General features: G+C 35.9%; 2 protein-coding genes across 2 annotated transcripts in view; one reads left to right on the top strand and one right to left on the bottom strand.

Moving 5' to 3' along the window:
• The first annotated feature begins 385 nt into the window (after window positions 1–385).
• Window positions 386–9,687, top strand: LOC141427934 (lymphokine-activated killer T-cell-originated protein kinase-like). The gene is made up of 6 exons (XM_074087546.1): window positions 386–449; window positions 543–662; window positions 1,106–1,401; window positions 2,540–2,735; window positions 4,116–4,310; window positions 5,644–9,687. Exons 2-6 carry the CDS (start codon window positions 557–559, stop codon window positions 5,793–5,795), a joined length of 945 nt encoding a protein of 314 aa, XP_073943647.1. The 5' UTR covers window positions 386–449; window positions 543–556; the 3' UTR covers window positions 5,796–9,687.
• LOC141427935 (uncharacterized) overlaps window positions 6,251–11,411 on the bottom strand; it is a 75,333-nt gene continuing 70,172 nt past the window's right edge. Inside the window, exon 8 of the mRNA XM_074087547.1 lies at window positions 6,251–10,856. Coding sequence (XP_073943648.1) covers window positions 10,674–10,856 — 183 coding nt within the window. The 3' untranslated portion in view covers window positions 6,251–10,673. The remainder of the gene's footprint in view (window positions 10,857–11,411) is intronic.

Genomic DNA, 11,411 nt, shown 5'->3' with positions numbered 1-11,411 from the left:
AAGTTTTAATATGTTGAAATTATTTTCAAAATAACAAAACTGGTGACGTCTAAATTCCTAATAAATTTAAAAAAAAAACAAAAGGTTAATTTTGTATTCAATAAAAAAGGGATGCCACAAAGTAGTTCTAACAAAGCCGACCAATCTGTGTCAATTAATTCTGAACGCATCAATATCTATCAAAAGAGTGACGCTTATAAATGTTGCTAATGCAAAATTTTAAGTACAATAATCTTTTAACAAAATATAACTGTTTGTGAATTAAATAACACGTCATAATGCTAATAAAGATAATTACGCCGCTTTTCATCGTTGTCATAAGTACTGGTTAAATTATCGGACAAGTACACTGTAAAAAAAATCATGACTCGATAAAACCTTGATAAAACGTTTATTTAGTTTTTTTATAGATATGCAACACTGAGTTGGTTGGTGTCAATTTTTGACAGGTACGCTTTCCGTTTAACGTTCGCTGTTTGAAAAGTTATCGTTTACATAAAGGTACTCAAGCGACTTGAGCAGGTTGTGATTGATTTTATCAGTTTCAGTTGTAATTATGAGTGAATTCCAAACACCAGTCAAGAAGAACAAGGCGCTGGATTCAAGTGAAAAGATAACTATACCGCCTTCGCCGTTTTTAAGTCGTCTAGGCTATGGCACCGGTAAGGAACCAAAATTTTAACTATATATTCGTTTCTTAGTACATACCTGTTCAAATAGCATTGCTAATGTTACTATCCTAACGTGTAGGTATGTAATTGAATGTATACACTTCATTACTCGGAATTCCATTAACATCTTCAATGCAGTAAAGCGTAATCGTACCTAAAAAGTTTACGCAAGCACTGTCCTCTCCTTGGCACTCTCAAACTCTTTTATTAAGATAAAATAATTTATTCAATAATTTGCAGTACAAAATAACAATATGTAGAGACAAAGTTTTATAAAATTCTATGTAACGCACTAGGGCGACTCTCTCTCTCTCTCTCTCTCTCTCTCTCTCTCTCTCTCTCTCTCTCTCTCTCACTCACTCACTCACTCACTCACTCTGAAAACTGTGTCCCAGGCAGGTATTAGAATTAACCACATCTTTTATTTGTTTCAGGTGTCAATGTAATGCAACTAGTTAGATCGCCACGGGCAGGTCAAATCCGGTCACCATGGGCTCTTAAAATGATCAACAAAAGGGTTAAACCATGTAATGTCTACTCTGAGCGCCTGCAAGCTGAAGCTGACCTGCTTAAGCGCATGTCACATCCTAACATTGTTGGATTCCGAGCTTTCAGTAAGGACAAGATATTGTATTTGGGTATGGAAGCATGTGACTTGTCGCTCGGAGACATGATTGAGAAAAGGGCTGAAGACAGCGGGGAGCCTTTCATTGCTAAACAAATGTTAAAGGTAATGTTGGTTTGGTAGTTTTGAAATGTAAATCAAACTTTCATTGGCTTCATGCTATAAATCAGAAGTTGTATCATACTTTTATACATTCACTGCTGGCAGGGGCACTGTGAGTTTGTGGGGGCCCTGGGCCACACTTGATTAGGACTATAGCCAAAACCATTGTAACAACTAAGGCAAAAGTCCCAACACAATCCACATTACCAAAACAACATTAATTATAATCACTCACTACAGTACTTTTATTGTAGCATGGTGCAGGTGACAGCTGTCAATATCACAAGACTTGAGAGTAAAATTGAAACTTGAGTTGATAAAAGTAATAATTTAAAATCTTAATCTTAATGAATGTCATCATTAATCTGATTATTCATGAGAATATTAGTGAAATTCTAGGTTGGAATATTATTTTCCACTTATGTTAGGCTAAACGGAGTTTGCAAGAATATTCATTACTTACCAATTAATATGTACCAATACAACTCAAGATCCATTAGGTCCCATCACTAAACATATGTATATTACGTTTCTTCACTTAATTGTGCTTTGAATTTAATTAATTGATTATAAAAATCTGATAGCTTAAATTTATTTCGTATAAAATAGTTTTTTATGTTCAAATATTTTACACCAGTAATATTCAGGCTACAACTGAAATGTACTTCCATAATATTTAGAATGCAGCAACTTTTTTTGAGTAAAACGAAATGTGCATCAAGCGTCACACACACACCATGCTACAATGAAAGCACTGTAGATACCTACTAGCTTTAATGACATGACTATCCCTTCAATCCAAACTAATATTATAAATGCGAAAGTGTGTTTGTATGTTTGTGTGTTTGTCCGTCTTTCACGCCGTAATGGAGCGACGGATCGACGTGGTTTTTGGCATAGAGATAGTTTATGGGCCCGAGAGTGACATAGGCTACTTTTTATCCCGGAAAAATGCACAGTACCCGCGGGAACAGCGCATGATAACCGAATACCATGCGGGCGGAGCCGCGGGCAAAAGCTAGAGTTGTTATAAATGTTTATCACTATAATTGTGTAATGTATAGATGTAATGTTAGACACAAAAGCGAAATAGCAGATAGAGACTAAAGTGTAGTACTAAATTGAAATATAAAATCTTCAGGTAGCAGCAGACATTGGCAATGCCTTGGACTATCTCCACACCACCATGCAAATCCTCCATGGTGACATGAAGTCGTACAACATCTTGGTCAATGGTGATTTTGTCATCTGCAAGCTGTGCGACTTTGGAGTCACTTTGCCGTTGGATGAGAATGGGGTTTTTGATAAGGAGAAAGGAGGAAAAGCTGTGTATTATGGTAAGAGTTGATGTTATTTTATTCTTAAATAATTTATTGAATCAGGCATTTACTTTATGGAGGTCTAATAATGAACTAAAACATCTGTCATCCTAGTCCAATATCTGGTAGCATGGTGAATGGTTGTGTTGCTCTAAGGATGAACTGAACTGGTTGAATTTAAAATACATAGATGGGTTTCTGTGATCTGTGTGTGTTCCTACAGTGTGGAGGTGGAGGAGCTGCATGAACACATATTTGTTGCAATGGCGTAAGTTTTATAAGATATGGTAATTGTTTTTAGTTCAAGTTGTTTTTGCCACGCTTTTGTTAGAAATTTATAGATGCAGAAGAATTATCACTGTTCTTTAGAAAAAGTAAGGTTTTATTATTATTGTGAAATGCAGGTTTAGTAACCTGGTAAATAGAGTAAATAAATAGAATAGATATTACATTTATATGGATGATTTACAATCAGCAATTGCAAGGAATGATTATTATTGAAGAAGGCATTAAAATATGAAAGCTTAATACCAACTCTTTCTGTTTACGTAAATATTTTTAGTTTAAAGTTTTGGAAGTTTTGGACATTATAGTTATTCATTAACTTAGCAGGATAACAACAACATTCAAATATAATACTTATTTTTATTTTTCCTTTTTCATTATTTTCCTATTCCACCACCGGTATGTATGGATACATGTGATGGTGGAATAACAAGGTATTTGGTGCTATTTTATGGATATGGTCTCCATAAAACTATAAAATTATAAAAGCCAAAGTTTACATATGTGTGTTGTGTGAGTGCTGCTGCATAAGTAGCATAGTAGAAATAAGAGATATGTATGCATAGGAAAAATTCGTGTCTAGATTCCTGTCCAGCGGTGGTGTAGGGGTGGCTGATTGCTGAGGATCTGGGTTTGATTCCCAGCGCTGGTCTCTTTTTCTGGTTTTTCTGTGCATCCATGTCTCAGTTTGTATTTCGATGTTGTGTGAGCATATATGCTTTTTACTGCTTGATGGCTGTATGGATTTGCAAGAACTTTTAAACCGGAAAAGCGTATACCCTAACTACACATAGGCTAGTTTTTATCCCGAAAACGAAGCATGGTTCCTATAGGATAGTGAAAATTTTAAAGTACTGTCCAAGATTTGACAAATGGCTCTGTGTGCATTTAAGAACTATTGTTTGTTTTTCGTCAAAAAATTACAAAGAGAAAAGATATAGAGTATAGCACGAAAAAAACCGCCGAACGCTGATCGGTCGGTCGGTCGGCGATCTATACACCTTTAAGAAGCTTTACGTGTTATCCCTATTTTAATGCGAGTGGAGCCACGGACAAAAGCTATTACTTAGCTTTTTACCTACTACTAATTAATTATTCCTCTATTAATTTCAGGCACCGAAGCATGGAGTGCTCCAGAAGTGATTCATGGTGGTCAGATCTCAACAAAGACAGATATTTGGGCACTAGGGCTCACTATCTGGGAGATGATGGCTCTGATGCCTCCACACTCACTCGACGAGACCACGGACAGTATGGAGATGAATGACTCTGTTGAAAGCGGAGAAGATTGGTTCTGTGAGAAATATGGTAAGTAGCTAGCAAACTGGTGACTCCATCTGGCCAAGTACTTAAGAGTTATATTAAATATATAGACCCGGATAACTCAAGTCTTAAATCGAGTTTAGCTGTTGTAAACGCGCGAGCAGAGCGGCGGCGCGCAGTGCGCGTGTTGCAGCAGCCGCTGAGTCGCGTTGCTCCGAAACATGTCGAGCTAAACTCGATTTAAGACGTGAGTTATCCGGGTCGATATATTTAATATGGGTGAGTCTCACGGTAGTTTCATGTTCAAAATTACTTAGAGTTTTAAGCTTTTTTCTGTCTCAACCCCTTTTTACCTAATCTTGCCGGGTTCTTCTCAATGAGGTTTTTCCGAACCGGTGGTAGATTTTTTTTGACATTCATAAGTGCTTGTTATAGCCTAAATTGAATAAAGATATTTTGACTTTGACTTTCACTTAAATAAAATCCACGATATATTTTTGATAACCCCAGAATTTCACTTCAACTGTAGAGTAAGCGCGTGCGAAGCCGCGGTAAAGTCTAGTGAATAATAAAATAACGGACGTAAGAATTATCAAGTCTCAAGACGGGAACAATTGAAAACGGCGGGCGGGCTATTTAGCGCGAATCATTAACAATTCATTAACCGGACTGGGCGGCTTCCAACCGTCGTAACTTAGACGTAAGCTACATAATTTTGTATCAATAATGTATGTATTAGAACTGCGGTTTCGTGACTTTCTATTGCTTGTAGGTAATAGTTGTTTCTCTCCTTGTAATACATGTTTTATTCCTAGATCAGCTGAATCACAACACAATCCTTTTATTGATTTCTGTTAACTTCGAGAGGTATATCAGTTCATAGTCTAATCTCGAATTTGATTCTTGCACATATAGTCGAGCTTTGATAAAATAACCTAACCAACTTAAAGAAAATTGAAATACCCCCGAAAATTTTATGTAAAAGTTCAGATCGCTAAAACGGCTGAACCAATTTTTATCAAACATTGCTAAAGAAAACTGCTGCATGCTGCAAGAATACTCGCTTGCACCGTGCAAGTTGCACGTTAAAACGTAAATATACTTAACACCTCTCTTTTTGCGTTCGGTGGTTAAAAAGTAAGAAATAGTCAAATATCGTATTCTTTGACAGTGAGCAAGCAAGTGACGATTTGTTCATTGTGGCGTTCTAAGGTGGAGGAAGGCCTTTGTTCAGTAGTGGACGTCTTCCGGCTGATGATGATGGTCGTACCCTCCCTCTCACTCTTGTATAATTATTTTCTCGTTTTTTTTTGTTTGTGAGGGGTGGATATTATTTATGTTGTATTTTTTAAATAAAATAATCTTTTCTTATTTGCAGGCACTAGGCCGCCTGTCCCAGTAAACATCACCGTGGAAAAGTTTGCAGAACCCCTGGCTATATTCCAGTGCTGTACAGAGACCCTGCCTGCCATGAGACCCAGTGCGAGACACCTCGCCATCGCCGCTGCTGACATGATGACGAAACATTAAGGTTTACACAGATACACCCAGTGTCTCTAGCCCTTGATCAAGGAAGAGCAGGATTGTCAATACCGCTTCCGTTCTCTAAAGGTGTTGTCTAAATTTTATTTTGCACTCTAAAGTGGGAAATGACGCATCTTGCTATCTGTCGCCTAAAGCGACCGTTCCTCTTGTCGTCTCCAGGGCCGCCGCTGGGCACACCTTATAAGATTAGTAGACATCTTTTTTTATTTGTTTAAGTATATCTTTATTGTTTGACAAACCAAGTTTAAAAAAGATTAATTAAATATCTTAAAAAAGTGCGAGAATATGAACGTTTTAAATTGTCAATTAGAAATGCGGCTTAATACCACAATAAGGCAATTCTACTTATTTTTTACGTAAATCAACTGAAGTTAATAAGCAAATTCAAATAAGACATAACTAGTAATAGTAAACGGCAGTAAATACAATGAAAACCAATATTAATTTGGAAAACAACTATATTTCCTTAACATAAATAAAAATTCAACAACTATTCAACCTTACTTATCTATTACATTCAGTCCAATGTAGATAAACACTGAGTAAAAGCTTCGATTTTATGACAGCTGTAAGAATGAGGGTATCTGTGACAAGCTAGATGGCGCTAGTGTCGTGAGATCCGTTTGACAACTTTTAGGGCCGTCACATACACTCGGAATCCTGTTTAAATTCCGATTCGGGATTCCGTACGTTCATGTCAATTCTAAACGCACAGGCCACCATGCGGAATTTCGAATCAGATAAAAGTTCGAATGGAAAACTAATGTCGAAATCCCGAATTGGAATTTCGAATATAAATTCCGAAATGGAATTCCGAGTGTGTGTGGCGGCCCTTACAATTGAAGGGTCCACGGAAAGAACATGACTAGTCACATTTTTTTAAAACTGAGATTTTAACTTCAAAATTTAGAGCTCCCAAAGAACTATGACTTACTATTGAATGAAATAATCTGAAAACAATATAAAATATACTTTTTTTAACTTTTGAATAAATTGTAACCATAGTAATTGTTTGTGATGACTAACTTTCAAACCGCTATAACTCAAAAAGTTGCTTAGGTGACTAGACACGTTCTTTCCGTGGACCCTTCATTTGCATCACATTTGTGATTGGGTAAATATAAACGAGCCAATCGCAAGCAAGACTAATGTCAAAGGAATCTCACGATACTAACGTCATCTAGCGGTATTTCGCCTGTCCAGAAACCATCATTGTGTACAAAAATAATAAACATCTCTTTAATTCAGTACTACAAACACAATATTGCGTAGACGCAACTAAATAAGCACTGGTTTTGACAAGTTGCAGTGTAACGCAGTGTAAATGATGGGCTGCGCCTTATTTTAACCTTTTCGACGCCAACGACTCATATATACGCACAGCAGGTTCCACGCCAGCGACCTATATATATATACGTCCATTACTTCAATGCAAAAGCAACCTTCGTTCAATTGTGTTAAGGTTCAATTTTAGACATTACAATATAAAAGCCTGGCGTATGGGTCTTTTGAATTTGAAAAGATTAAGAAACCTTTTTAAAACTAATAAGAAATTAATCTACGTATAAAGAATATAAATAAAATAAATAAATATCATGGGACAATGGACACTAATTGACCTAGTCGCAAACTAAGCAAAGCTTGTACATACGTGGATAGGTACAGTACAGATATCTCGACCGGAGATCGAACCCGAAACTCCAAGCTTCGTTGTCAGGCTCTTTAACCACTTGGTCATCCGGATGTTAATATCTGATTTAAATTTAACTGTTTTTTTAAATGGCAACAGGGCGAAGCCGCAATAGCTACTTGTAAGTAAAATTAGCTGTTACTTGTGTAACAGACAATGTACCAAGAAATATATAAAACTGTTATCATACAACTGAAAGAAAATTCATGTATTTTTATCCGTATTATTATGTAAAATAAGATTCGTGCTCATCACTTATATTTAAATAGATTAAATACGATACAACACTTAATTACATTGAGCGATTAAAATACGCAGTTTAAAACTATTTACATGTAGTCCAATCAATTCTGCAGGGGCTCTCATAATAAATCATTCGTTCGTAAAAAGTTAGTAGCACTTTTTACTTTTTTTTTACTTTTTGTGCAATAAAATTTCTTGCATGAATGGATGAATGGTAGTGCGCTGTCGGGTTTTTATCTCCTCGAACATTTTACTTGTTTTAATTTTATTTGTAATCCATATATATTGTATAATAGAGATTCGAAAATGAAATGTAACAACTGCAAAAATATTATATACCGGTTATTACACAAGGTCTGCTTCTTCATTGACTGGACTATCTACTTAATTACAGTTTTAGTCTGTAAAATATAATGAATAAAAAATAGAGGAAAGTATTTATTACATGTGAATATGATACAAGTAATATTTTAGTTATTTCATAAGTATATTGGTATATTATCGTAGTAATTCATGGCTATAATGTGATAACACATTCTATGACAAAATAATTGCATTGATTGCACTGCACATAGTTGGATGAATTGACTAGTAAAAATCAAATGTACTTGTGTTTTCAATCTTAGGGACTGAATACAGCACCGAAAAACAAAACAAAATACCTAACAATGCAAGTTATAGAAATATTAGATCTTATACAGATCTCTTGTTGTTTGAAAGAAAAACTTAAATCTACAAAAATATATCTTAAGATAGCTTAGTATGTTTAATAGCAGTTTTTGTACGAAAAATTATATATTTTTTTGTATAAAGCCCTGATTATGCTAGTTGAGATTAAAAGAAATACAATTTTATTGTTTGACTGTAAAATGGATTATAACATACCATAATGTTAATTGACATGCAATAAGCTCCTTATAATTATAATTATTGTGAGCTTAACAAAACAAATATTTAAATAAAAAATAATATCTTAACTGGATAAGAAACGTATCCATATTTCTTTTGATATTGTTGAGTGTTTTTAGCACATGATTTTCTCCTAGAACTTAACCGTCAAAAAGAGCATTCCGTATTCCGTACGTATACATTATATGGACAGATTTTTTGCCATTCATAAGTGCTTGTTGTAGCCTAAATTGAATACAGATATTTTGACTTTTCACTGGCTTTGTTGGACATATCGCCAAACCTAAAGGTGTTAGTAAAATGATATCATTTCAATATGAACTGGCAACACCATATTCAACGACTGTCGCAGATTTTGTGGTTTTGGTGGACGTTCTTAAATATGCTTTGTTTGAGATACTATGGTGGTTAAAAACTAATAATCTTACTGTGCTATCCTCTTGAGTCGTAACTTTTTTTAACATAATGTATTCAAGACTTAAACGTACGTCATCGGCTATTATTTTGGATATTTTCTAGTCTTAAAATTCTTTATTCATTGCAATTTGTGCTTTATAATTTATAAAGTACATTCGGCCGGTATTCTTAGTGTTAATTTGTTCTTTATAAAGTACGCGAGGACTCACAAGGTCATGCAACGGGGTATTCTCAAGTAGACCATGACCGTAATAGGACCGTGTCAGCCTAAAACATATTCTTCGCATCGAAAAGTACGAGACTATTCCCACTAGAATGTTTCCTAACCGCCGTCGCGTGTCATGTATACGCTTGACATTCCGTTCCTGTTGCGGTCATGGCATAGTACGGTATAGTGTAGTGGGTAGAGTCCGGATGCAGCTTTTTTGTAACAGATTATACAGTGTATTTATATTATAAGTAATAACAGATCTAATTATGATGTATGTGAGGTATGCATAAGGCTGGCGTAAAGCTTTACGATATGACTAAAGCTATAGCTAAGTGTCCATGTATAGATATACAAAATAGTTATATTTTGTAATTATGCGATAGGAATATATGAGATATTATAACAGATCCATTCGTTTTTGTCGACCTTTTGAGTAATGGAAAGGTTAACACTATACACCTTGATCATCTTACTCACTATAATTGTAGTCGCGATCGTTCCCGATGCAATTGTAATATTTAAAAAATATATGTTTGATTTTGCTAAGAGACACTCGCACTTCATAACATAAACTTTTTTTTAATTTTAAAAATATGTCATGATTGCGACAGACATACATTAACATCATTACTGAACAAATCAATACGTCATCAAAAAAGAAACCTTGAAATAATATGTATAAAGAACAGTCAGACAAATTAAAGTTTTTTTTTTGATAAGTAAAGATAAGCGGTTCGGCAGTTTTTGTTGCCAACAAAGCTGAGCCTATACTACGAATTGCAAAATTCAAACCTATTATCTTGCCGACCCGCTTATGTTTATATTATTTTGTACGAGTGTGAGAAGGACGGTACGACACGAACTTCCTAGCCTTTCTAGCCCCTCTGACCCGAAGCAATGAGGGTTTGTGTGTCAACCAGTTGGCGCTAGTTTCGTGACGACTTTGACATTTGCGTCACATTTGCGATTGGTTAAGTAATCAAACTTATGCATAGCATCGTAAGGTTAGTATTCCATTGTTTTTTTGCTTGTCACCCGACGATATGTTCGGTTTTTCTGCCCGGCGAATATTACGATTGTATTGGGAAACAACCCGACTAGTGTACTCTTATTCCGCTTTCCAGCCAACAGCGTGTCAGCAACCCAAGAAACGCGATTATATCGACCGCTTACTTTCTCAACCTCGTATTTGGCCACATGCAATTGCTTTACAATCATCGTTATGTCAAGTACGATAGTGTTGATTTGTTGTATACAATTCGGGTAGATACGAGTTTGAGAAAGTAAGCGGTCGATATGTCTCACTCTAACGCATAACCCTGTCTCTTTCGCCGACAACACGTTAAGCGGGAATTGCAAACATCCTTGAAGAAACAGTGATTCACCCACTTCGCTACAACCCCTGTTCCAGTCGTTTAAGATACGCGACTATGTCGTTTTTCCTCGCCGCGTGCGCAGCGAGCGCCGGTGTCAGACCGCTGACGTTGCGCAGACGCAAGTCGCTGCGGCGCGCGAGTAGCTTCACACAAGGCAGTTGACCGAACATGGCGGCGCCATGTAGTGCTGATTGACCATTCTGGAAATGTGAAAAAAGTTTTGATAGATCCTTTATAAACGAAAAAAAATCTCGGTTACGCTTGACGGGAGTCAAACCCACATCTCCAGATATACAAATATGTACATTTTTATGCAACGATGCACATTATTCTTTGCACTAACATTAATAAATGTCAATCACTTTTGCATACGCAGTGTACGACTGACCAGCTAGAATATAGCACCTCTACATTATTCTTCTTCTCTAGGTCTTTTATTTTTTTATTTATGTATTTGGGCACAAACGGTACAATAAAACTTACAATATAAACAATGACATCTAACATTGACCAACAAAGTTACCACAGGTTATTAGTTCCCAATAATAAAGTATAAATTCAATTAAAGTATTCCTCGGCACTCGTCCTTTAGCATATTAACATTGACACCTTATTGCATCGTTATACACCAGGCTATATTAAACATTAGTGCTACCAACTGCATCATGGGATCTTGACCAAACTTCGAAAATTTAGATCGCTTGCATACGCCAATAGTGGCGTATTGTGGTGCCATCTATCGCAAAAATCCTAAT

Source organism: Choristoneura fumiferana, chromosome 5, assembly GCF_025370935.1.
Source record: "Choristoneura fumiferana chromosome 5, NRCan_CFum_1, whole genome shotgun sequence".
In the NCBI taxonomy this organism is placed as follows: Eukaryota; Metazoa; Arthropoda; class Insecta; order Lepidoptera; family Tortricidae; genus Choristoneura; species Choristoneura fumiferana.
The sequence above is the reverse complement of the archived record's forward strand: the minus strand, read 5'-3'. Positions and strand labels throughout refer to the sequence as shown.

Bases quoted from the DNA above. Each gene is read 5' to 3' on its own strand.
- LOC141427934 (XM_074087546.1), top strand. From the start codon at position 557: ATGAGTGAATTCCAAACACCAGTCAAGAAGAACAAGGCGCTGGATTCA. The intron at 663-1,105 runs GTAAGGAACCAA...TATTTGTTTCAG, and splicing joins TCGTCTAGGCTATGGCACCG to GTGTCAATGTAATGCAACTA. The intron at 4,311-5,643 runs GTAAGTAGCTAG...TCTTATTTGCAG, and splicing joins TTGGTTCTGTGAGAAATATG to GCACTAGGCCGCCTGTCCCA.